Source organism: Toxoplasma gondii, chromosome VIIb (assembly GCF_000006565.2).
Source record: "Toxoplasma gondii ME49 chromosome VIIb, whole genome shotgun sequence".
Taxonomy (NCBI): Eukaryota; Apicomplexa; class Conoidasida; order Eucoccidiorida; family Sarcocystidae; genus Toxoplasma; species Toxoplasma gondii.
The window spans coordinates 596,065-622,782 of record NC_031475.1 but is presented as its reverse complement, the minus strand read 5'-3'; the positions used below and the strand labels follow the sequence as shown (position 1 = coordinate 622,782).

Below are 26,718 nucleotides of genomic sequence, written 5' to 3'. Positions count from 1 at the left end.
AGTTGAGTTTCCATCGCCGTGTTGTCGGGCCTCAACGCTTTTGACTCCGGTGAAGGGTTGTAACCGATGTATGCGCATCTGTTCGTGTGAAAATTTTTTACTTTGGTGCGAATGTATGCGCACGTGTGTGATTCTTTCTGTATGCGCCTATGGTTGCTTAAACCACCTGATGCCTCGGGGCGAAACGGGAAATCGAGCTGGGGCTTCTTCAAAGCGACACCACTACCACGCGCATGCGCAACTCAGCCGACGTCGGAAAGCGCGGTCAAAATTCGATCTTTCGCTTCGTACCCCGAACGATTCCCCTCTCTTGGTATTCGTACTCGCTTCGCTCGAATCTTCAAATGCACTTTCTGGTCCGAGCTCGACGCTCACGCAATATGTCAAGAGAACAGAATTATACGGTTTAATAGCGTAACACTTGCTGGTTGGCAGAGCGGTAGACCCACGTGTCAGTTGTGTTTTTTGTACGTGGTCCGCTTGCAGCGGTATACCACCGCGGAGCATAAAAGCGAAATATCCTACATTTCCTCGCAAAAGCTGTTGCTCGTTGCGTTTCGTACAATAAGATGACGAACTAGCATCCTCGTTCTGCGTGTCACATATGGAGTCACACTTCCTATGACGTGACAAAATGACTGCAATTACAGGCAGAAACGGGCAAGCCCAAACGACAAGGCATTGGTAAACACTTCGTCCATCCACTCTCGCTTCTTCTTTTGCTTGCGTGCAGGAAACCGTGGGTGGAAACAAAGTGTTTGGTTCACACTCAACGCATACCTCAGTAACAACTTACAGTGATCGTGCATCAGCATCTAGTTTCACCCTAGAACAAGAGGGTGGACGCACTGCCAACTGCTTAGCCCTGCAGTTCTCGAAGTATCTCGATGGGGCTGGTCATCATGATGTGTCACATTCTGATTTTCCGTACTCCGTAAGTGTGCTTGTACACTGAGCAAAGAGAGCGCCCGGACGGACCCGCAAGAGCAGCTGAATTAGAGGAGTAGATTACGGTTTGCAATCTAAGTGTATCACCGCTTGTGGATGATCCGTAGTTCGTCCTGACACCGGGATGGCAAAGCGGAATTGAGCCACCAGAGGAGAAAAAATTCAAGATTGTTTGTTAGATAAAACAAGTCGCTAAACACAATCATTCACGGATCACAAAGCACCACACGTACGACGCCACGACACACGGCTACAGTGCTGGAGCGAGTGTGTGTCCTCCACGAAAGCCGAGAGAAACGGGCGACGCCAGCTACCGCCCACGAGACCACCCGCCCCCGCCTCTGGGTGCAGGCGCGCACACAGAAAAGTGCTTTTGCATCTTTCGCCTGGAAACAGCGGCAACACTTGCCGCATTTCTTCGGCTTTGTGTCCTCTCCGCCGACGGGAGGCCACGCACACGAACCCCCATGGTGTACAGCCTGTCAACTCGAAACGATGCTTCCAAATAGCCAGTGGTCGGGTCCACGACGGCTTCCAGGACAGCTTCGGATTTCTTCACAACGCGTCTGCTCGTTGTACTGGCTTTGTGTGCTCGCCAGAGGGCACGGTCGCACTTCTTTTCCAAACGATACGCAAGCCCGTTGCGGGAGGTCGCCGCGTTGGCTTGAGAACGTTGCCTTCTCTGGCGAAGCACAGACGCGTCGAACACATCTGGTCCCTCTCGTCAAGCTGGCCTGGTGTGCGTTGCTGGCGTTTTGCGTCGCCAAGCACTGATGACATCGGCCTCTCGTCTCTACGGAATTCTGGAGTTCTCAGCTGACGCCCTTCTTCCGGGAAATCTGGCGCTTAGTAATAACAATTCGTAGTTATTTATGACTGCTGGACACCCCACCCCCGCTGCAGAAGACCAAACAACGCCGCAGACGCGAGAGGCACAACCGAGTTGCCCCCATACTGCAAGACAGCTAGATCCCCCTTGAATCTTCGAGAAAAGCGAGGCTGTGCCGAAGCATCAGCCGGCGGACTGCACCGGCACAATACAGTTGCCCCGCGAGGGTGCGGGTGATGGGAAAAATCCAACAGACGGAATCTCACCGAGGTGGCAGAAAGTCTGAATAGAGAACGTTGCTGGCTGTTTGACCCCGAGAGCGGCTGGCACCATGGAATGCCGTTGCAGGTGGCTGACGAGAAAAGACTCTAACCGCCTGAGCGTGACCGACACCGTAGACCTCCATTTCGTCTGGGTGAGTACTGCAAACGATAGGGAGACCACACAGAGAGGAAACCCGGATCCAGACGAAAGGGAGGAAACGGAACGGCGAAAGAGCCTGAGAGGTTTAAAGAGGACCGCGGCATGCGTATAGATGACGCATGCTAACGAAATGCTAACTGAAAAAGTGTAAAACTCTAGAATGATTTTCACTGATTAGACAACGCTCCACTGGTGAGTATGCCACACACGCCATTATGTGCGTCTCTGGCGGTTGCCTTTGCTCGACAAGCATGTTGAGGTACGAGCGTGAAACGTATTTGCTGATCTAGGCGCCTGAGACTCAATCTCCCCAGAGAGAAGGTACAATCTAACTCTTCGTTTTTTTTCCACACTCGCTTGTACTTTTTTGCTGCCTGCGTGCAGAAACGCGCGTTGAAGCACTTGGTCTGCTCCAGTCACTTATTGCGGAAGTTCACATCTGCAAAAACAAATCACGTGAGGGTAACATGCGCCGCAGGGCCGTTTTTCGCGAAGACACAATAGATTCGAGAGATCAACTTTGATATCTTTGAAATCGTCAGTGAGGGAAAGGTTACAGTACTCTCATCTTCATTGGTGGCGGTATCGACCAGTGAGGATACAAATGCAGCAGAGGGATAGAACACGCAATCCATAGGTCTGTTCCTAGATCAGCACACGAGCCACCGAACAGAAGCACGATTAGTCTTTTGGCCTTGAGTCGTAACTCATTGGAGACAACCACCGGTTCCTGCTATTTCTTAGACAAACAGACCAACATCATGTTCAGAAACCATGGACGCTTCCTAGTCAACAGTGCTATCTCAATCAGCGCAGGACAGTCGCCGCTGTCAGTCTTCTTGATCAGTTCCTGCTCGCATCGCCGCGTATTGAATGTGCTTGTCGTCTCAATCGTATGTCGAGCAATGTACAATCGCACACTTTGAAGAGTGCCAGCGGCGCACGCAGACAAATGTCCTGTTCGTTTGCTTCCACGTGGTTTCTCTTCTGTGGTGTCGCGGCACCAGGCAGGTAGTACGAGACGTAAAGAACACACCGAATCTGCGAATTGTTTCGGGTTCAACTTAGTGGCGGTGGGCTTCGGAGACCTGTCTGAAAACAGCGATTCCTCGCGGCTAAGGGTTTCCAGATTCGTGTCCCCTATTACCATGTTTCTCGCGGTGTCGTTTGAAGGAAACACCAGAATGTTACTCGAAGTCATATGCGCACCAACAAAACACCTCTCCATGACTACCAGGAAAGACAACACGCATAGCTTGATCCTGGCCACTCACAACTGCTATTCTGTCCGTGAGGAAGATGTGGTATTGGGTAGATATGTCGCTCCATTGGTTGTTGAACACCTAGACCGAGGCTTGTTTTTCTTTCGTTTGAAGAATGTGATAATCTAAATTGGCGAATACAGCTTGCTCTTATGAGGCTATGTGAACATCATTGAAGCTCATACCTCACGCAAGCAGGAATCCGGCTGCAATAGCTCTTGGCACAGTCGCCCACTTTGCCTGAAGCCGATTAGCACGCGGCTATGGAGAGTCCACCTGGTTGTGGTGGCAACGTACCCCCATGTAGACTAACACTGCAGTGACAGGATGTTTCGTAGATATCTTATGTTCCAACGCTGTGCTCTCTTTGAAACTTTGCTGGCAAGGGTATCGACCCAAAAATGCGTTAGCTCGACGGCAATTCGCGAGTGCAAACCCACAAGTTTGTAACGCCATATTTCTGAGGGGCGTACTTGAAGTCGTGTTGTTTTGCATCAGAGTGGGAAGACGTCCAGTGGGCAGAGTTCTGAACACTAATGTGAAGAGCGGTTATGCACTTATCGTGGCTTACTTTCCACTAATTTGCGGCAATGAAGCTGGCCTCAGAAGCAGACTCGATCGCTGCTGCCAACAAAATGGCACCGCAGGTTTCATGGGGACTCGAATCCTCCTGAGAAAGTTGTGTCAATTCTCGAGGGCTGTAGCAGCTTTTTAAGAGGAGGGCACGAGAGTCAGTCGTGGCCAGGGTGTCTCCAGTATGAGACAATTCTTGTACTTTTGGATAGGACCGTTTCCTCTCTCAGCCTTCCATTATGGCCACCTCTCATGACGCTCCAGCTCCGTTGTACCGAACTTGAGCCACGGCGCGGTTCGTGTGGCAGAAAAATGCGCAGATTCCTTGTGACTGCATGTGTGCCTCACGACCGGGGCAACCAAATTTGCATGCATGCACACAGAAATAATAACTCAGTTTTTTTTAGTTGCCGTTTAGTCCAATTGGTTTCCTCGTTGAGTTTCTGTTGAGAAAAACCGAGTCAGACAGGGACTCCCGTTACATAGAAAACCCGGCGCCAAGTTAACTGCTTTGTTAAAACGGAAGTGGTGGCCGAGTGCATGCAGTATCTAGACAACGTTGTGTCAAAGGGGGAAGAGAGAACCGAGTTAACTCCACTGTGAGGTGCTTTTCATGCGACAAATTTAGACAGAGATATGTCGCTGGGTTTCTTCTGCTCTTATGTGCAGGAGGGGAGATAGAACGCCCTCCAGTGTTGCCAAACATTATACCGTAAACGGGTCCGCTGCGAACTCGGTCCGCTGACGTTGCTTCTTCTGTTCCACGCAGAGCAACCGTCGATTGTATCCGCTCTGTCGAAAGACGATGATACGGACATATCTCCGCAGGATACATCGACCGAAGGTGGTGGCGGTGTCAGTTTGTTTTCGAGGCTCGCGACAGCGTCTGTGAATACGTGGTGCTGACGGAATCGTTTGTCCGTCCTGTTCGCCATTGGGTTTTTTTCCTAGTCGACATGGTAGGAAAGAGAGAAAATGTGGCCGCGCCAAATTGTGACTGGAAGGATGGGGAAGGCCTTCCGTCGCTGTCGTGCCGGGTGAGGTACGTGACGTCGGCTGAGGATCCAACAGTGTGCATGTATCGAATGAAGGGTGTTCGCGACAACTATGTTTTCTCTCAGTTAAAAGCGCAGATGTTGGCAAGAAAGGCCTGGTATGTGCCTGCGTGCTCTTCGACAGTCGTGCGTCGCGCTCTGTCGAGTCCATTCTATCCTATAAAGTCTGTACTCTTGACCCCAGCCCTGCTGCGTGAAATGGCACACAATATTGAGAGAGCCATTCATCGACGGCCTAAGCTGCTGAAGGCCTACGAGACAATCGGATGTGGCAGCCAGGTCGCGCAGGATGGGACGCTGGAGCAATCGGTGCCGACCCCTGCATGCCCGAAGGCAGATTCTCTGAAGCTTGCCGTCGATGGGGTTCCCGAAACCCAGGCAATCGATGACGACCAAGTGGAAGTTCTCCTTGTCACGGAAAGTCTTTTCAGCGAGATTCTGGGGATGCCAGTGAACCACCGCCAGTGCTGTGCAGCATTGATCGATGTGCGCATGTTGACAGTTGACGCTTTGAGAAAAATACCTTCACGCAGTGTCACTGATTCTTTCGCAGGCGAGAGTGGGTCTGCTGTGGCGGAAGCAACGCTCCAGCGCAAATCGCTTTCGCGAGCCTCAGAAACAACTGCGCGGGGTGAAACAAGTTCTGTTTCTTCCGATGCCTTGTTCCCGGTGCTTGTTCTGGACGACGTCCAGAACTCAGATAACATTGGCACGCTTATGCGAACAGCCTTTTCGCTGGGCGTCAGGTCTGTGCTTTTGTCTCCCGTGTCCTTTGCAGCGGTGAACGCACGATCAGCCAGAGTGTCAATGGGATCTATGTTCCACTTGCGGTTGCTGAAGTGTGACCCTTTTACCCCAGACAGTGCTTTGTGCTCTGTGGGCGGCGGGTTCGCCTGGAGTCGTCACTCCGGACTGGATCTGTCGACTTACCCCTCTGCTCCACGCTCGCCGCTGCCGGCGGCTCTTAGGAATCTGCGGCTTGTTTCACCTTCCTGTGTTGTCGTCGGCACGAGTCCTCTAGGGGACCCAAGAATTTTGCACCAGCCAAAAGAGTGGATTCGTAACCGACGAAACGTGTGTAGGTCACAGGAAAACTCTCCATCTCAGATTACTCAGCAGGATGAACTCGACAGCGAGGGTCAACTTGCGAACTCAGGTGGCTTCGGTTGTTGCATCTCTGCAATCGCAGCCGAGAAAAGTCTCAAAGAGGTGAAATGTCTGCACAGGGATAGTGCGGCAGGCGATCCGAAAGGTACAGGTACCCAGGAGATTGGGGTCGATGAGGACGAGGAAATACGTTTGGCTGTAGTGGTGGGAAATGAACAGAAAGGGAGTTCACGGGAGGTTCTTGACGCATGTGACGGCATAGCAGCGATAGCTCAGGTCAAAGGTGATTCTTTGAGTGTGTCGACGGCCGCAGCTGTCGTTCTTTACACACTTCAGCAGGAGACTCTGATCAAGCTGCGGGAACAAGTTCCCTTTGTCCCTGATGAGGACCTCTTGACTGATGATGTGTTATGACACGTCGCAAAGTGGTGTTGCCCAGTAAGGCGCATGCGTGATGTAGCTGGACTTCCCCATGGCGTCTTTGCTTTCGGGAAGACCTATGTTAAAGAAAATTCTGGCATTTTGCTTTGCTCCGCGGCTCAACAGCAGCGTACTAAATTCCGAACGAGGTACGAACAGGACACAGAGACGCAGGTAGTTTGGTTGTGACTTCAACAAGAACGCAGGGCTTCTCACGTTCATGTGTCACTTTTACTTGTTTGTTGCGTGTTCTGGGCACACGCGGGCATTTCGTTATTTTGTCAGGGGCGTCCTGCCACCTCCTTTGTTTCGTACCACCAAGTGAAAAACGAAGCGTTCTTTGTGGACCTGTGTGCGACTAAAACGTTTTAATAGCATCCGCCTGCCAAAAATCCGCGGTGTATCCATGGAGAACCTAGGTTATCACACAAAGGTGCACACACGCTCAATAATCACAAGTCCAGCCCCTTCCCACTGAGGATATGCCACGTGATGGGAAGAAGCGATGTGGGTTCACATCATTCGCAGAAAGCGGCAGCTCGACTTCGTGCTTTTCCGTAAATCTGGTTGGTCGTTTCACCTAACGGTAGGCATCCTCTAATTTCGAGAATGGCTTCCATTGTTTTTTTAATTGTGGCCCTCAGGATGAGAGCTGGAGCATAGCATGAGACTGTGTCGCCGCCAAAGGGTGTGTTTCACCTCAACCAGACTTCACGACAACAGTTCAGAAGCAATGTCTATCACTTTTCGATGTCCGTGCACTAATCGTTCAGCTATATTGCACAAGCTTATTTCGCCCAGCGCAAAGCATATTTTTGTGCTCGAGCGCAGACGGACTACCATTAACTGGCAAGCCGTTCAGTACAGTGGCCGACCCCATTCCAAGGATGCCGGCGTTCAACCACGACAGCTGCCCTATCGACCGACAGTAGCTATCGATCTGCACGCTTTTGCCGGTTAGTCTTGACAAAGGTCTTTCGGATTGTTCTGGTAGAAAGTCTGCTTGCTTTGAAAGGCATGGTCAACTCGCCGTAGCCCACTGGACGCTTGGTGGTTGGCCTTCATTCTCTTGCAGTGTACGCTAAGCAGAAATCATACAACTTCAACCCCCGAAGAAACGTGCCTGACAGGTCCCAGGTCACCAACTGCACAAATTCTAACCTCTCCCGCCCAGTTCAGACTTTATTTTCTACATTGTCCTCAAAAGACGTCGCAGGAAATGTAATATATCCGAGTCATTCACTGTATGTGGGGCTTAAGCGCTTTCCGTTCCCCAGAACACTTACTTTTCACGTGCGAGAAGCGTGGTAGGAATGATCATTAAAGGACTATATCTCTGCTTATGTTCGTGCTGAGACACAATGTCGCCAAGCACAAACATTCCAACTCCTAGGAGCCGTAGAGGTTCCCTCTTTCTTTTAGTACACTGTGGTGTGGGGCCTACGGGAAGCAGCCAGGGCTGCTTCTTTCCAGGTAGCGTTTGTCCAGCATGCGCAGGAGACAAGACAGAAATGCATGCAGACCTATATGTTGAGGCGTTTGCCTCCTCCGGAACATTCCACGGTGCCACTGGGAAAGCAGCAAGCTCCACGATCTGCCTGAAACCTCATGGTCGCTGATTCAGAAAGACATTCTAGTTCCGGCCGCCGATACTCACCCAACTCATGCAACCAGTTGTCTCTCTGACCGTCAGGAGGAGAGCACCAACGTAAAAAGCTGATGAACTTACTTTTTTATTGTTTGAATGACTGTGTTACTGCACTTGTCAGTGCAGAAGGCGTAGTTCTGCTTTCGACGACACAACTGGTCAGCTGTGGGAAAGTGCGTTTAGCGCATCGTCCACTTGACATATTTGTTCCTGTCCTCTCTCCCCCTCCCTGTGCCATTGACAAACATCACAAAGGTACAAACCGAATCTAGAACCATTTTCCACAGAACTCAAATAATCCAAATCTTGCTTTGTTTCACTGGGCGGGCTTTTGTGCTGAAGTGGCTGAGGATCCACAGCTTCCAAGAACGGGGAACAGCAACCAGCAAGCACCGCCTTGACAGAGAGGATCAAATTTGGATCAGTTTAGCAGTCCTGTGTCTGTCAAGCAGATTCCGCTTGGTGGTTGGTGGGATTAGGATCATGACAAGGCGAGCTCTCTCGTGGGTACGCGTATTAGCGACAGTTGCTTCACTCGGTGGCCATCATGGAGGTGGCGCACTTTGACTCGTTCAGTTCTCCAATACGAGCAACCTGCGCAATGAAAAACGAGGAATCTCCGTCCTCGGACGGTCCAGATCTTGACGGACACGTCTTGGAGGACCTCGATCTACAGCACGAGACGACAAGGAGCGACCACCTCGCACCCCCGGATGCCATCATCGAGGTTGAGCCTGCTCCTGAAAAGGTTCCGCTAGCAAAAGTGGCACAAAATGGCAGCTGCTCCCCAGTGGAGTTAACCAGCAGAACGTGCAGCTGCTGGAAAGTTTCCTTGTCTCACATAGTTACCTTCTTGACTCTCTGTTGCTTTGTGTTCATTACGGCGACCGTCGCCTGTCGCCTGGCAATAGGAAACAGTCAGACTGAACCAGCAGTCATTTTCATAGTTACTTGCATAGTCGCAGCAGTGGGTATATGGGGGATTGTTGCACGGAGTCCAGGGCTGACAATCGGCTTCGCCTGCCTACTTGTTCTGTTGACCGTAGCAACGATTGTTTGCGGCTCGTTGGAAGCCAACCGTTTCAGAGAGGAGTTTGCAACACTGGAAGAACTGAAGAGAAAACCAGCTTTGACTCCCGAGGAGGAGCAGCAAGTGAAAGACATCTCAGAATCGCTAAAGATCCTGGCAGCCTTTGTGGCTCTTTATTTCCTGTGCGCTGCCCTGGTCCTTGTCACGTGCATCCTTACTTTCAAGTTGCATCGAACTCTAGCCGAAAACGAGGGAGGAAGAAAGGTCGATGTGGCGCGGGGGACCTGTGCTGAAACGTACGAAGCAAAACCGACAGAAGCAATGAGTCGAAATCAAGAAAATGATGGACGAGGGGCAACCGCCCTATCGGCAGATGCCCAAATCCCTCTGACACCTGCGCCTGCAGTCGGCCCAGCGGCGACAAATGATGAGGCGGAAGGTGAACAGGTCTCAGAAAATTGACGTGTTCTGTGCTGCCTTGAGCTGCCATAGTGTCGGTGAGCCAGTGCTTGAATCTCACAAGATGTGTTAGGGATATTACGTGAACAGATCGCCGGTCGTGAAAGTTCCATGTTGGCACAGCCAGGCCGGCCACCCAGTTCCGTTATACAGTTGCTTCGTCAGTTGTGGTGCGACACATCCTGGTGGAGGTCCAATTCCCTGCGAATGTTGTGCCGAAGAAGCTTTATCCCTTCTGGATTTCAATTTTAGAATCTGTTCACCCTTGATTCTCCTGAAGCTCCATGAACTTGAACACTGTGGCCGTTTTTCACTGATAAATGAGTTGTGCACATCCCTTCCCGAAGGAACTGTGTGGAGTATCGAGGCAAAGCTCGCAATCCTTGTTTTTAGAGAAAGCAATGAATTTGAGGGGCTCTGCTGAGTACCAACGGACATCTAATCGGTCTTTTTTCACGACACGGTGTCACTCTGTTGTGTGGACTACAGCGGCCTGGATAATACAGCACTGCTCTGATACAGACCCCGAAAAACACATCGTTGGCCATAAGCTAGCTCCTCCTGTGCCTGAAAACTGATACGCTTGTACGGCGGGTTCGTCACAAGGATAGTGAGCACCTTGAGAGTCATCACTTTCTTCGAACCTTCTACTTGCGCACAAAAGCATGATGTTGCTCATCGCTGCCACCGCTGCTGAGCCACCAGGTCATGGATTGGCTTCACCTTCTGTAGCAGGCGTTCCGTAGTCTCAATGCCTGACCTAGTAGTCCTGCTAAAGTAGCCGGCACGCTAAAACGAGCTAGGTGGTCCTGTAGGGTTCGAGGGTGTCTAGTTAGAACGTTTAAACATCCATGTGCGATCTCAAGAACGGAATTTAGGGAGTCCTTCTTGGCTTTTGTTCGGCACACTCACCAGGCATAATATTATGGCGTCTCCACTTTCCTAAAAAGCACATGGCACACGGTGCGAGTCGACCCAGTAACCTTCGTTGCTGCGCACGCATCTCTTCATGTAAAGAAGTGGAAGTGCCTAAACCAATACGTCATGCATACAGGGCTGAGACACTAAAATGAGCAACGCTTTGTTAGACTGTGCGTCACTTTAGACGCATCACCGGACGCCTTCCCTGTTCACTGTCCCTGTACTTGCAGAGGATGGCCCGCAAAAGCCGATCAGGAATATCTGCCTTTCACAACAGTTCATTCAGGACAATGTGGACCTGTGAATGACTCTGCTTTTCCGGATTTTTCTCCGCCGTGCATGCACTACCGTTCTTTTTTTGCATGCGCGTCCACCGTTCAAGTGTCTTGCGTCGTCCGCGGTATCCTCCTTTAAGCAGACTTCCGACACCGCTTCTCCACAAGTTTGAACGAATGTGTTAGCACAAATGCCCCCTGAGTGTGTCACATGTTTCCTTGCGGTCGGGTCAACCTCTAAGTGGCGACATGAGACCTGGAACTCCCAGCGACACACACTCGAGTACCAATGCAGTTGAACCGCCCAGCTTGGCGGCATCTGTTCGTCTGCTCCAATCATAAAGTGTTTTCTTTCAGAGTGGAATCATGCAAACTCAAGCGTAAGGAGTTTCGTAGTCTCCAGCGAGTGGACGCTTGCGGACTTTCGACTCTGACGTGCGTGTCTTGTTGCGACTCTCTGTGAAGTGACCGCGTAACCTCCGGGAGGGCCTCAGCACAGCTTTTTCGCCTACCCTAGAGAAAGCTGTTGTTGATGTGCGTCAAGTTCTGCTGCAGATCCTTTGAGACTAAGCGCGCGCTGCGTGTTTTGACGTGGTTTTTTGCCCGGTCAATTGTGTTGGTTGTTTCCCTTACTTTGTCGTTTCTTCCCGAACTCCCGCGGTTCTCGTATTTTTCGGATGTCATCTGCCACGCGCCTGACGCTGCGCCAGCGCCACTCGTGTCCCCACGTTGGACCTCCTCATTTCTGGCGAAAAAATGCAACCAGGGAAATCTCTTTCACATGCAGGTCGGAGGCGACAGCAACGGCAGCTCGAAGCTTCCCCGCCTCCCACCTCGCGAGTCCCTGCGCGTCAGCCTCCCCGTCGTGGTATGTTCATACCTGCATGCAGTTCTGGAGACCCCGAGGCCGCGCCTCAGCCTTTCCTAGGTGGGGAGGCCTCACACTTTCCTGGGAGGTCCTCTGAAAATGGTTTGCGTCCCCGCAAAACCGAGCGCGTGTCGAGGAACGGAGAGCCGATTTTTGATCCGGACCCGGAGCCTCTGCTGTCGGGCATCAAGCGAGAGCGCATGCAAGCTTGCTCGGGTCTCGCGGCTGCCTTTCTCGACCTAGAAGGCCACTTCCACATCCGCAGCACGCGAGCGTCGGAGCTGGGGGAGGAGCAACTTCGTTTGTTTTCTCGGCTTCAAGAGGGTCGGTCGCGAACTTGGAGAGAGCCGAGCTGCGACGTGTCTGCGGCGACGCACTCCAGCTTTTGCGCTCAAAACCCAGAGAAGGGCGTCGGCGAAGCTGCCGAGCTCGAGCGCACGACCTCGCCTGCGTGCAGGGAGCGCAGAACTGGTGGAGAGGAAGAAAACGTTTCCGACGAAGAATTCTACGACGCCACTGACGCCTGCGATGTCGCTCGCGATGCCCCAGAACGATCATTTTCACCGCGACGGAGCCCTGCGTCTGCTAGGCCCGCCCAGGGAGGCCACGACGAAGAAGCTACTTCGTCTTGTTTCGAGGGCGAGCGAAGCTGGCCGTTGCTCAGGCGAAGAGAACACGGAGACGCGAGTGCGTTCTTTACGACAAGGGAAGGCAGAAGCACCGAAAGCGAGTGCAGTGATGCACGTGGCAGACAACGGTCGGCATACGACCAGGCGCGGGTCGTCAGACAGTGCTCCTTCACCACTGCGGTTGAGGCCTATTTTCCGACGGCAGACAAAGAAAGTTCTGTCGGCGGGAGGCTCTTGTCGCGACGCTCTTCGAGTGTATCTTCACTGGAAGAGGGTGTCCATACACTGTACCGCGACGCCGGCAGGCGAGGCCTCGCGAGCGAGAAGGGCAGCGAGGAATTGAGAAACTCTGTCGCCACGCCGCGAGGAGAATTCCTCGCGGCATTTGACGCCACAGGTCTGCGATTTCAGCAGCACAACGTGGAGTCTCGTCAAGAGAAGATCGAACAAGAAAACGAACATGGACGCCACGAAGATACGGCGGAAGGCGTAACTCCAGTCGACACGCAAGGAAAAGAAAGCCGAGATTCTCGTGCAGGTTGTGGGAGGGAAAAGATCGACGAACGCATAGGGTCTGCTGCAGAGGAATCTTCGAGGGTCCCGGGAGACAGAGAGACAAACGGACTTCCAGGTACAACCCGGCTATAAGGGTTGAATAGCAATATTTACGGCATCAAGGCTACTCCACATCGGTTACGTGATGCAGTAAAGGCATGCTAATTTGCAATTCCGTTCATGGAGATCAGAAGAGCCTTCACGGTGTATATATCCTAAAACTTACCTGTACGGCTACGATGTGTATAAATTCACATCTCAGGTATATACATATATACGCACTTATTTGTGTGTGTTCATGTTGTTTCAGATGGAGAGCTTCGTCACTGCGATTGCTCGGAAAGTCCCGCAGCGTCGCCCTTTGCGAGTTCGGCAGTTTCTACGTCGGTCGCGCCTGCCTTGTCACGCTTCGTGTCTCTTGGATCTTCTGGAAGTCAGATGCTTCGAAGCGGCGTTTCGAGTGTCTCTTTGCCTTCAAAGCGAAGTGAGTGTCGAGATGGGTTTCATTAGCCTCGTTTTCTTCCAGTTCTTTCTTCGCCTTCGGGAGAGCTACAGCAGCTCGTCGAACGGAGTGCCCGTGCGGCAATTCATCACGCGCCTAGGAGAAGAAAGAAACAGAGCTATTTCTCGTTCTGGCCTAGAGCAAGACGTCGAGGAGAGAGGAACCTGCCTGCGCTGTTCTCGATTCCTGTGTTCACTTCTCTCGACCTTCTGGGACAGACGCCGACGGGGTGTGTTCGGTGTCCCACGCTTGGTGAAGTCCCGGCGCCGGGCCGGAGGTGCCCTTGTGAAGACAGAGAAGGAGCTTCAGGGAGAGAGGATTTTCTTGTTTCGCGGTGTCTCTGTCTTGAATCTCAGCATGGATGACACGGTCAGTTAATGCCGTCAAACGACTCGGGGGCCGCAGGCAACTCTCTGGCGAGTCGACGACTAGTACAAGGACGAATCTCTCAGCAACCGGCGCGAGGTACAGACATCCGTCAGACGCCGGAGAAAGGAGAGACTGACACAGAGCACTTTTGAAGAGTCAAACACCAGCTCGTTTGCATATGCTTCACTCAAACTAGACGCTTGCCATCTCCTCTATTTGTTAGCATCCGTTGCCTCTCCACTTGGCCATGTCGTATCTATTTTTGTAATGGAAGTGGCTCAGGGGAGGAGCAAAGAAGTGAAGCACCGCAAAGCCTCGACAGGCCCTGAAGCCCGTGTCGTCAATGCCGCTCTCCGAGGGGGATGTTTTTCGTGGGGACACAGATTTCATTTTGGAAGAATTCGGTGGACTGCCTCCATCGAATCTGCTGGATGTACACCGACTGGATACGCAGACGCGGCCAAGCTCCCCACATCTGTCTTCAAAAGCGTGCTCCGAATAAGGACTAACACACACAGTTCACACATCGATGAAACGTGTCTAGATATAATTCTAGAATATACATTTGTGCATGCATATATTTCTGTGGAATATAATGATATCTGTCTCTTTATATAGATGTCTTTCCAACATTGATTAGGCGCAGATGTTGAGAGTCTTCTCCCTCGTGCGTGTCCATTTGACTGTTCTTTTCTGAAAGTGTTTAAAGCAATTAGCTTAACGCAGATACTGAAATTCAGCCCTTTCAGCTGCATTACAAAGTAATCTGTTCAATAATTCAAAAACAGATAATGCGAGACTTACGTTAAATCGTTCGCATCATTCGTCTTCATTTCTTCTCCACTTGCGGTGTACGTACAGCTCACGAATGGTCACTACAGATGGGAAGACAGCGACGTCTGCAGTGCCTCGCTCGGGAGGCCGCGGAGCCCAACATGCAGGCGCCGATTATGCTGGACTGGTGAGTTCTCAGCGTTACAAAAGTGTAAAACGAAAGAAAATCTTTTTGACATAGACTCCGATCTACATCCTCATATCTTTGTTCAGAGAATCACAGAAACAATGATAACAAACGTGGGTATATCTCATAGCTTGTGTCCGATGTCGTCTCCGAGATAATTTTTTGTGTGGGTTTCAAAGTCGTTTCGCGGCTCAGGGAAGACGCGCGAGAGCTGCATCTCTGTACTTCTCAAGGGAACGACAATAGATACACCCGAGGCTGACTGTCGCTTCCTTCTTCGCTGTGAAAATAGCTCTTTCCCTTCATAGCATGTTTTCCAGAGCCGGGATAACACCTTGTTTCGTGTCTTTTGCTTTCGTTTTAGCACCCCTTCCCTGCCGTTTTGAAGCGGAGCGTGACAAAGGGAAACAAGCACCAGCCTCCACTTTCGGAGGTCTGGTGCGTGAGGGCGATAGAAACAGGTAAGACTTATAAACGCCGTTCCTTTGTCGAATTCCTGATTTGTGTGGATCTCGTGGTAGCTGCAAGCCCTCACCCGGGTTCCTTGCATCGTCCCTTCCCCCTTTTTCCCGTCCTTTTCTGTCTCTCTCTTCTTTCCTGCCTGTCTCCATTTCCGTCCTTCCTGCTTGCCATGGCGTTCTCTCTGTTTCCGTTTTCTGCTCTTCAGGTGACCGCGCGGCCCTTTGGGCGACGGCGATTTCTCCGGCGGGGGACTGGCTAGCTGCGGCTGGCCAGACGGGTGTGATTTCTCTTTGGTCGGTTCCTTCGCTCTGCGTCTCGGCCCTTTCTCGACGCGGCCGAGGCGAAGACAAACGAGGAAGAAAGTTTGCGGGCTCTCTGACTGGGAAGAGAGACAGCGAACGACCGCTGCCACAGCGTGATGGCGCGCATCTGTCCATGAAAGACGCAGACAAGAACGAAATGACTCACGCCGAAACAGTGCATTTGGAGAAAGTCGACGGAACTAGACGAGGCAGGACTTTCAGAGAGATGCGCAGTCGCGGCAGCCACGATGGAGGGAGGTCGACGGCGACAGACGAGGCATGTAGGTATCGACAGTGAAAGCATCACTTGTGTCCGTCTGTGCATCGCAGTCGACACTTGAGCGTTTGTCTGAGCCGGTAAATTCAAGCAGCGCACCCCTGTCCTAGCAGGCGGAGGAGAGAGGAGAAGACATCGGTGCGCTCTGCGCCACAGGCTGTTCTCGGTCGGAGCGAGAGACGGACTGCATGGGTTTAGAGTGACAGGTATTTGACATGTAGAAGAAGCAACATGTACGTCTGTCTCGCAAGGTGTTTTTGTCGACCTTCATCTTGTCAGCACTCGTGCAGCGAAGAAAGTGATTCTGACCGCATGCAACTGTGTCGCCCCGCACCTGATACGTACCGTCTGCTTCTCTCAGCTGGGGACTCGGCTTTGAAATCAAGACCGTCTGTCATCTGTTTGCGTCCTGCCCTTCGGAAAACCTGTGCGAAGAACTTCACGAGGAAACGTTCGTGGTCGCTCGCCGAAAATTTCCTTCTCCACGCGGTTCTCCAGTGTCGCGTGTATTTCTTCTGTAAAGGAAGTCTCCTGGCTTCCCCAAGATTTCTCGACAACACACTGTCTTCTCCTTCTCGTTTCTGGCAGGTGAACAGTGTCAGTCCGATCCCGGCACGCTCGCGTCGCACGCGCCAGACGGCGGCACCCCTCCCCAGGAAGGACATGAAAACGAAATCGTCTGCAGGCCTGCTCACATGCGAGCTTCTTCGCTGCCAGTTAGCCTCTCTTCTGCTTCGAATCACCGGTCTTCGCCCTCCTCTCGCCTGGCCTGCGCGTCTCACCTGCGGCGCCGCAACCCGCGGGGTGTACGTACACCGGACTCGGGGGCACGGCCTCTGCGGCCGTTCGCGTCTTTGCCTGGGGAGCGTGTAGGGGTTGTCGGGAGAGGAAAGGCGGCCGTTTGCGGGTTCCCAGCCGAGAGGCGAACCCGAAGTGACGAGACCTCGACTCCATCTGCTGCTGCGGCAGCGGAGGAAACGAACGGTTCCGAGGCGCCAGCCTGCGGTGGCGATACACCCGAGAGCGTTCGCGCGAAGGCGCCTGTGGGTGCAGGAGCAAAGAAAGCTTTTTCTCGGGGACTCCGAGCTCACACGGAGGAAGGAGTTGCTTCTCTGTTAGGTCGCGGAGACAGAGAAGCAGGGCGAGAAAAGCGAGAAGAAGCAAATGCGTCACGTAGCCAAGCGACACCGTGGTTTATATCCAACCGGCCGACCCTCTGTCTCACAGGTCACTCGGCCGCCATCATCCAGCTTGTCTGGGCGCCTACTCAGAAGGCTGCGCTGCTCCTCAGCGCCTCTCTCGACAAGACGGTGAGACTGGCTTGTAGACAAAGAAGACCTCCCCGCCCGCCACGTTTCTTCAGGGACAGACATGGTCTGGAATCTAGAGACAAAAGTAGTAGGGAGAGTACGCAGCACTGGCCTCGACTGACTTTCTGACGACAGTTACTAAAAATAAAAAGCAACGCGAGTAACTCCAATCACACCTTCAATGAACCAGGCATACTGCGTTCACTGTCAAATGGACACACAAATTTATATATATATATATATTGTCATGTATGAATGTGGACATTTTTGTGTCTGTTATTACATTGGGTCTCGTTGAAAAAAATCTGAGTGACGGACGACTTGCACATTTGTATGTCCTTTCCTTTCGGGCGCGGTCTACCTTGTTTTCCGTGTTTCCTGTCTTCGCCCTTGCATCTCTTGTTTTTCGCGTGGATTTTTGCTTCGAAACACGTCTGCGTTAGTGCTGTTTCTCCATAAGAAATTTGGGTTTTCGCTTTCTTATTTATTGTAGGTGCGCCTGTGGTGGCCGGCGAAGCAGCCAGAAGCCGTCGCGGTTCTGCGGTGTCGGGACTGGCCGACAAGCGTCGCCTTCCACCCGACTTTCAAGGTTCGTCCCATCGAGATGCCTCGCGCTTTCACTGCGGAACTCCGGACCTTTCAAGCCCCCCGTTGGTTTCTTTTTCCAAATGCCAGCGAGCTAGAAGGCAAAAAGTCTGCCTTTCAGATCGAGGTCCACTCCGAGGCGGAAGGGAACAGAAAGAACGCGAAGGTGTCTATAAAATGCGCACTATCTCTTCTTCTGTCTTGCTGCAAGAAGGCATATAAATATATATATATATATATATATATATATACGCACAAATATGTGCACATATATATGTACATATGTATACAGAGAGGTAGATGTACATACATATACATCTTCGTATATATATGTATACTAAACAGGTGCCAGGCCTATTTAAAAAAAGTTTAGATAAAGGATATGTGAAGAGTGTCTCTGTACAAATGATCCGCGAACCAGAACTGTATAACTCAAACCGAACAAGCAGAGCCATTATAGTACCTGGGATACCGAATATGACTCCAGGTATCAGATACGGTCAACCAATATATATATATATATATATATATATATATATATTTGCAGGGGAGCACAAACATCTGGGAATTTGAGTAGCAAAGGAATGGACATTTGGAAGAGTTTATGAGGGAAGCTTTCAGATGCAGAGCAATCTTTCCTTGACTTCGAAGGCCCGGACGCAGGTGGAGGGTGGGAGTTGCTCCACTTGTTTGAGCTTGCGCTGGGGGTTTTCAGTGATCTGAAGATTGTAAAGACGAGTTTCCGCGACACAGTTCAACTGCAGTAAGGCTGCGGGCATTTCCCTCCCGCTTGCTCTTTTTCTTCAGAATGTCGTGTTTACCGGGTGTCTCGACGCGACAGTGCAAGTCTGGAGACTCTTCCCGGTTTCGGACTCGAGTGGCGCCCGCGCCCGCGAGGACCGAGGCAGACGAGAAGAAGGAAGTCGACAGAAAGAAGGAAAAACCCTCTGGGATGCACGCGTTGTCGAGTACCTGAAAGTCACAGAGCTGGTCACCGCCATTTCTCTCTCTCCCAAGTACGGCGTGACTTCAAAATGGGAATGGAACTCCGTGGTCAAGTCTTGAAGAATGTGTTCACCGGTTCCACGTTCTCTTATGATATTCATGCTCGCGAGAAGAACATTGAGTAGAGCAGTGGTCTAGGGCACGTTGAAAACCCACGTCTGTGTACGAGCTTTCCTCAGGAACGTAACGCTCACAACCCCCAAGCCACTAAGTTTACGCAGAACATCGCATCTCTCAGTTCGTTTTCATACGTCTATGTTCTGACATATACATTCATGTACAGACATCGATATTAAGTACATTGATTTAGATATATTCAAATATGTATAAATGCTCTCAAACATGTACCGGTAGATAGATAGACACTTAAATTTCATAATGCATATAAAAGTATGTGTATATATAATATTATAGATGCACATGTAGATTAACAGAAATTATACATATATATTTGCCTGAGGTCAAAGCAATCGATGCCGCCTTGAGAAAAGAGACTGAGTCTTTCATCTTTCCATATTTGAATGCATGCGGCGCTCCAGGTGGTAAAGGATCTGTTTTGCACGCATGCTTCTTTTCCTCTCGCGACATTCCGGTAGCGGAAGAAGAGAAAAACCACAGTCGCTGTTTCGGTCTTAAGGTGTACAGACAGCGCGAGACCTCGAAACGGAATTTGTCTTTTCTTCTTTCAGCGGGTCCGTCCTCGCTGTTGGCTTCAGAAATGGAACAATCGCTTTCTACGACGCTCAGGTAAGGCGGAAACAAAGAAAGCTGCGTCCCTTTTTAAATATACTAAATCCATCTACATGTCTACAATCAAATATGTATTCGCATCTGCAGACGCAGTCAAAGAACGCCTCGTCTTTTTTTTGAACAGAGAGGCTCATAATTCATGTACATTTATATGTATATACAAATATAAGAGTGTCGCCTGAGGTTTGTGTCAGCGGGCAATGTGGCGCGACTCAGGTGTGCATACATAGAGGGTTTCTGCTTTTCCAAAAATGAAGAAACATTTTTTTGGTGCACACAGTGCCGTCTTTTCGGATACATGTGTGTCTGCGAGGACTCCCTGTCGTGTCGAAGAAGGAAAATTGTATTCTTTTTTCTCCCGGAGGCGCTGTCGCCTTCACAAGGGCTCCGAACGCCTCCGGTCTCGGTCCTTTCTCCCTTGCCTGCAAATGCGACGTTTCGGAGAAATAAAGTTTTACGAGAACTCGTCAAACGCCAGACTCAACATCTAGAACTCGAAACATGGAAACAAACAGACCTTTTAGCCCACAATACTCCTGCCGGAAGCCCCGCTTCACTAGCCCGTACTTGTGTTGCAAGCAAAAGAGCAGCGGCTTCGTCCTTTCGAAAGACAACGGAGGACTGCCACACCTTGTCGGCTCTGGAAGTGGTGGGCGATGCGTTTTCGACGAGTAGAAGCAGACAACTCAGTGAATCTTGCGTGTTCGCTTCTGTCTTGCGGTCGTCGCGGTGCCTGGGGCTGGTCATCTCCTGTTCGCTCTTCCAAAAATCATCGCTGCTGTTTCTCTTTGCATGCAGACCCTGAAGTTCCGCAATGAGTTAGACTGCAGAAACCGGAAAGGGAAGTTCTCAAAAGGGAGGAAAGTACGTCGAAATGCACAACGGCTAGAGCTGACTGGATGAGCTCGACCGAAGAGCTGAATCTGTACGGAGTACACCTTTGTCGATCTCTCTGTATCTGTCTATCTGCATCTCTCTATCTGTGTGCCTGCCTCCCTATCTCTCTGTCTGTATGCATCTTTCTATATCCAGTTCCATGTATCTACCTAAACCGAATGTGCGATTCTCGTGTATAACGCTAGATGGTAAAGTCCTGCTACAACTGATTTCAAAACAATAACAGAGTTGGCTTCGAATAAAGAGGCTGATTTTTTGAATGAATTAAACTCGTGGGAGCTTTCTACATATGATTTTTCGTCTCCTTTTTCAAACTGCACGCGCAGATAGAGGAAAAATTCATTCTTTTTTCGGGGAGGAGTTTTTTCTAAACCCGCAAAGGGATTGTCGTTTGCTAGAAAAATCCAGAGGCAGCGAGACGGTTCGTTCGCTCTTCTTTTTTGAAGAGATCTGGATTTACACAGAGATGAACAAAGAGGCGTACGAATGCATTCATATATATATATATATATATATATTTAAAGATATGGATATACACACCGCGAGAAAACGAGTTATATACGAATGCGGTTCTAAATATATGAATATGTCTTTTGTATAGAAGTTTATAGATGTGATTATACACGCAGCGATAAGCAGATGGATGTACGAATGCATTCAACTACATAGAGTTCTATTAATCTTTATAGATATGGCGTTAGAAGCAGATACACATGGGTATATGCACACATGCAATCATTTAAAGAGGAGAGATGTTATGCGGTTGTCTGTTTGACTTTGGGGGCGCCGTGAAGGCAAAACAAACCCAACCGCTTTCGGTGTGGTTGCTGTCCTTTCGTCGCCTGATCTTCCTCAAGGTCCGTTGTGTTTCTTTCTTGGCTTGATTGTTGATTGCGAGGTGGCATGTGTGTGCATCTGAGGGAATGGTAGATCACACTGTTTTTGTGAAATTTGTGTTGCTCTCTGCAGGTGACCAGCCTGGAGTGGCACGCCAGCGGCCTCGCTCTCTGTGTCACGACAAACGATTCGCGTATTCGCATTTTCAGAGCCACGGTACGGCGGCTTTGGGGTGTATCGACACTTGTCGCACAAACAGTGTGTCTATTTATCTGGCTATGCTCACCAATTGTGTTAAATAGATATATGCGTGCATAGACAGCCAGGGTGATGCCTCCTGTGAGTAGGGGCCGCAAATAGCCAGTCACGAGTATGCGCAGATCAACATACCATTTTCACGAAGATCTCTCCACCATGTGCATGCATGTGTATATATGCACACACACGATAACGATAAATGAGCATCTCTATCTGTGTATTGATAGAGCGCTTGGAAGATCGACGATCCTGTGGAGAGCGATATGGAGATAAATGGTTGCTTGAGAGGGGGGAAGAGCTCCAAACGGCGATGCATGCGAAAAGAGTGCTTTTTCGCTGCAACGAAACGACGAACGACGGGACTCACGGGCGGTAATCCAGATCCAAGGGCGTTCTGCACCGACATCAGACGGAGCGTCAAATTCCCCTCTTGAAAAAGTGCACGATCGTCCGTGCTCCTGGTAGGAAAAGGCTCCTCTTTGTCGCCTAGGAGGAATGTGCATGGAGAGAAAACGAGAGAGTTTTTGCATGTTCTTCTTGCAGGACCTGTCCTGCGTCGCCAAATTCAAAGGCCACATTAACGAACAAATCATGTTACGTGCCAACTACACGTAAGTTTTCTGTTGGGTGTTTCCTCGCCTTTTCAACCGTCACTCGGCTTTTATTCGAAGCCCGAGGAGAGAGATCGAAGCAGGAATACATGAACAAGGCTCGTGCTGAGGCGGCGTTCACATTTACTTTCGTTACCTTGTACTCTTCCTCGCTTCCTCGCTGCCTCTCTCTCCGCCTTCACCTCTTTCCCCGCCCCCCCTCCCCCTTCTCTCTTCCTACCTTTCTTCATCGCTTATTTTCCTTTTTCTTATTTCTCTGCTTCTTTTGCGAATCTCTATACCCCCTTTTCCTATCTCTCTGCCTCCTTGTCTTCATGCCGCTGCCTCGGTTTCTCCTCTGTTTTCAGTTCTCTGTTTCCTTTTCTCGTCTTTCTTTTTTCTCATCTCTCTGTTTCCTTTCTCTTCTCGGTACATCTATTTCTTCGTCTTTTCGTCTCGGTTTCCTCATCGCTCTGTTTCTTCGCTGTTCCCGTTTGTCGTCTGTGAGCCTCTTTCTCTCTGTTTTCGACATCGTTTTAATCGTTCTCCCTTTCTTCAGAAACGAAGGAACAGGCTTGGTCTGCGGCTCTGAGAACGGCTGGATCTGTTGCTGGAATGTGGCGGATCCGCGCTCCTCGATTGCCGACGGCGTGGAGAGGCGATTCCGCGGGTGAGGCGACGAGTGCAAACGGCGGCATTCACTGGACTCCAAAGATTCGCCTTCTCTGTTCCCGAGTGACAACCGTAATCCACACATCAAGCCTGAGTTCTGGACGCGGGTCATTTGTACCGTGGTTTTTGCTTTTGTGAAGTCCCTGCGCCCTTCTTTCTGTGCTTTTTCGTCTTCTTTGACACGCGATTCTCACAGCGAGACAAACCCTCTCTCAGTCTCACGATAAGGAGACAGTGATGGCCTTGCTCAGCCGCAACGTACGCCTACTTCAGTGGCGTGTGGCTCTTGAAATACCGCTTCTCGTTGTTTTTCTCTCCCTGTTCACTTTTCCAATCTCACGGGCCTGATCTCCTGATCTCCGCGCTGGTTCGATCCCCTATAACGTTTCTTTTCCATTCTCGTTTGGATGTAGCCTTTCCCTTCACGCACTTTCTAGACTAGCGAGAATACAAAAATTCATCTCTCTCTTTGCACTTTGTCTCCATATCTCTACGTCAATACTCACATATATATATATATATATATATATATATATCCGAATGCGTGACTCTGTTGGTATTTCTTGGCGCCTGAACATGAACTGGGAGTGCCGCTGACGCGTGTCAGGTATATATATATATATATATATATATATATGTTTTCACGTGTATATGTGTTTGTTCCTTTATGTGTAAGGATATATTTTTATGTGTGTATTTATGTTTTCGTATTAATATTTTCGTTTTCATCCAGTGGAAGAGTTTGGTTTCAATTCCACATGTGTTCTCATACGAAAAGGAATACAAGACTTTTAGTTTGAATCAGCTGCAGACCGAATTGTGTCGCTAAAACTCGAAGTAAATTGTTCTTGCGCGTCGCTGTTTAGCAGCGCGGCCTCTGAAGGCTGTCGTGACTCCGCGTGTGTTCGAGGTTGTTGGAGATCTGGAAACTCTCAGGTTTGATAAGTGCCCTTTTTCTCAGGAATGTTCTGAGCAGCAAGCTGTCGATTCCCGCGACCAACCGTCGCCCGACGAACGCGAATTTTGCCGGCATCAAAGGTATGTCGTTTGCTGCACGAACTCGTGGCGCCACCTTTTCTCAAACGTCTCCCCTTTCCTCTCTTCTCTCTGATTCCCTCCCTCGTCCCCGTTCAGATAGCCGGCAGCTGATTTGCTCAATTCCCTTCGCCTTCCGTGCCTTTCGTAGCTCTTCTCGCCTACCTCCCACCCTTACCTGGACGCATGCCTCTCTGTTTTTATTGCCGCTTCTTTCCTTGTTTTTTCAGCTTTTACGGAGCTTTTGACTTGCAGTCTGGTTGCGCCTGCGTCGTTCGCGAGTGCGTTGGTGTCTCGAATTGGAGTCCATCCGCTGGGGTCTCCGTCAGCGAAGCACACCGGAAGTCGACGTCTGTCTCTGCGGAAGTTTGTGTTTCGCTCGGACAGCGGCGTCAGCGCAGGCTTGCGGGGCGTGCAGGGAGAGACGACGGGTCGTTCTCATTCCAAATCGAATGTGGATCGCCTCTCCCATGCGCCTCCAGGCGACAGGCAAGAGACTGTGACCGACGGGTTTTCCTCTGGCTGCCTCCCCGCCCAGGACTCTGCGCTGCCGCGAGACCCGCGCTGTCTCCTGTTGCCCCCGTCGTCGTGTGGGGTCGCAGACTCGCGCCTGTTCAACGTGGGGAAGGGCGAACTCGTGGACAGACAGGGATCCCATCTGGCGGCGCTCAAGGCGATGTGTCTGCCGAAATATGGGCGAGGATCTCCGAGTGGCACTCTGGGGTCGCTCCCGGCTCACGCGAGCGAGGGGGGAGAAGAGGACCTCGACGCGAGGGGTCGATCGTTGGACAAGGTGGATTTCTTGGGAAAAAGCAGCCTTTTCTCGTCTGTGAATCGACCAGGAAGCGACTCTCCAGTTCTTTACAACGGGGGGTCAGAAGCCCCCTACAGCCGACCGCCTTCAGAGTGCGGCTCTGCGGGGTTCGCTCTCGCTGCCCCAGGTCTGAGTGGCTTCCCTGCTAAGGACTTACCTCTGAAGGCCGAGTCGCCTTCGAGTGGTGCGTCGACTCCAGGCCGGGGAGACTACGGGGGTGCATTCTGCAGCTCTCTGGATGAGAGAAGAAAGAACCAGGAAGGGGATCGATACTACCATGAAGGGGAAGAACTCCACATCGCTCTGCCGGCGTCTGTCTACCGAGAGGAGTGTCGGCAACGCAGGTAAGGGCAACATCTCAAGGGGGGGGTTTGGGGGAAGTTGCGACTCGTGGAGTCAGCGGCAGCGGCCAGTCGACTCAACTTTCAGTTTTTTTCGCGCGTGCGGACAAGACGTATCACTTCTGTGCATCAGAGAAGAGCCCTGGCCCCCAGGTGACCAGTGGTGCAGATTGCACCCACTGGCTTCCGCGGTTTTGAACCACCAGGGGGTCAAGTGACTTCTGGGTACGATGTTTTTTGTAGTCCTAATAGCTGCGCCTGTCCATGCACTGCGGTAGAATCGGCTAGCCGTCAGGAAGGGAAGGGCGGAGAGAGGGTTCCAGGCAGGCCTTAAGAAAGTTCGGAAGCATAGCAAAGGGCAAGTCGGTGGTCGGGAGCGACGTGAACCCGTTGGCGTGCTTGGACTTGTGAGGAGTGTGTAGTGGAGGTTTGCCAACGAAATAGGAGCAAGAGCGGAGAGGAACGGAGAGCAGGAGATTTGATGCATACACTCTCTCATGGATACCTAGATTGACAGGCGTGTGCATTTCGATGTGAATTCGATAGGATCATAACTCATCCACCTCTTAAAGAGCGAATAAAAGAGGTGGGTGACCACCTGCATGCAGGGAGAAACTCCAAGCGCGACGGGCTGTTGCGTTCTTTTGCTGTCTTCAGCGAGCCAGTGGGTGGTGGTGTACAGCAGTCTCAAAGAAAAGCTGGGTGTCTTCTAGCCACTGAAATCCAACACGTTTACGTGTCTGTTTTGTGTATGCAGCTCCAGTACGTCCCTTCCCCTTGTGGTGGTGGCGGGAAGTCACCACGGCAAACTTCGAATTTTTGTGAACTTTGGTCAGGAACTCCGAAACTTCTAATGTTCATTAAGAAACATTCTTCCTCCTGCCGCCTCCAGTTACGGTTTTGGTTCCAGGGCGACTTCCAGGCTTCTGGGAAGGACGAACCCCAAAAGCGCAGTGTCTATACCATAAAAGGAGGATTGGAGAGAGGCGTGTGTTTTGAGAAGGATTATAGCGATGTGTGGATTCAGAGGTGTCCTTGGATGTTTCGTCACTTTCGTGAGTGTAAATCGAGAATGTGTTGTTCGAATTTACGCTTCTTTTTCGAAGCGAACACAGCTTGTTGGCTCAACACATACAAGACAGCACCGGGAGACGAGACCGTTCTGTAGAGGCCACCCGCGATTGCTTCTAAATTTGACTGTTTGAGCGAATAGTAAAGGGAGCCTTTTTTCTCCCTCTTATGGTCTCGGTAGGTGTGATTCAATGCGATGGGGAAATTTCGGCTTAGAAAGGGACTGCGAGCCTGCAGAAGGGATCCGTCTGGCGGGAAATAGAGAAAAAGGTCTGTCTTGGAGTGCCTTGGAATGGTTGCTATTACATAAATATCTCGCTCAGAGCTGGCAGCAACAGCGTTCGGAAAGCACAAGGGATGCAGGCCTTTCCACAGGAATTTTGCCTTCCTCTAAGAAGGGCCTTCAGTGTTAAGTCGCGGAGACAGCGAAGGCTGGCCGCATCCCGAGACAGAGAGAAAGCAATAGAACAAAGTCGCCGGCGGACGCACGTTAGATAAGGGAGGAACTCCTGTGTCGGGGGAGAAGCAGCGGGCGGTTTTTGCACGCCCTGCAGTTACAAAGACAAGAAGCAGTGAATCACCTTTAATTCGTTCAGCTGGAACTGCAAGCAGTCCGACGAAACAAGTGGGAACTGCAGTGTTGTGTACAAACGAGAACCTGATGTCAAACCTAGGCAC

The 26,718-nt window shown here is 50.9% G+C and overlaps 4 protein-coding genes across 4 annotated transcripts; all 4 read left to right on the top strand.

Moving 5' to 3' along the window:
* Positions 1 to 111: 111 nt before the first annotated feature.
* TGME49_263335 (hypothetical protein) lies at positions 112 to 788 on the top strand (the record flags this gene model as incomplete). The annotated part of the gene is made up of 2 exons (XM_018781324.1): positions 112 to 356; positions 734 to 788. The coding sequence occupies 2 exons, from the start codon at positions 112 to 114 to the stop codon at positions 786 to 788; spliced, it is 300 nt and encodes a 99-aa protein (XP_018637159.1).
* A 4,203-nt stretch (positions 789 to 4,991) lies between these two features.
* TGME49_263340 (RNA methyltransferase, TrmH family protein) lies at positions 4,992 to 6,611 on the top strand (the record flags this gene model as incomplete). The annotated part of the gene is made up of 1 exon (XM_002365393.2): positions 4,992 to 6,611. One exon carries the CDS (start codon positions 4,992 to 4,994, stop codon positions 6,609 to 6,611), a length of 1,620 nt encoding a protein of 539 aa, XP_002365434.2.
* Positions 6,612 to 8,812: 2,201 nt separating this feature from the next.
* TGME49_263350 (hypothetical protein) lies at positions 8,813 to 9,757 on the top strand (the record flags this gene model as incomplete). The annotated part of the gene is made up of 1 exon (XM_002365394.1): positions 8,813 to 9,757. The coding sequence occupies one exon, from the start codon at positions 8,813 to 8,815 to the stop codon at positions 9,755 to 9,757; it is 945 nt and encodes a 314-aa protein (XP_002365435.1).
* Positions 9,758 to 11,706: 1,949 nt separating this feature from the next.
* On the top strand, positions 11,707 to 26,328 carry TGME49_263360 (WD domain, G-beta repeat-containing protein; the record flags this gene model as incomplete). Its single annotated transcript, XM_018781325.1, has 17 exons — positions 11,707 to 13,078; positions 13,313 to 13,486; positions 13,861 to 13,969; positions 14,735 to 14,834; positions 15,199 to 15,295; positions 15,502 to 15,879; positions 16,464 to 17,185; positions 17,679 to 17,774; positions 18,578 to 18,786; positions 19,465 to 19,522; positions 20,324 to 20,389; positions 21,392 to 21,475; positions 22,061 to 22,128; positions 22,667 to 22,777; positions 23,741 to 23,817; positions 24,045 to 24,972; positions 25,727 to 26,328. The coding sequence occupies 17 exons, from the start codon at positions 11,707 to 11,709 to the stop codon at positions 25,821 to 25,823; spliced, it is 4,746 nt and encodes a 1,581-aa protein (XP_018637160.1). The 3' UTR covers positions 25,824 to 26,328.
* Positions 26,329 to 26,718: the final 390 nt, after the last annotated feature.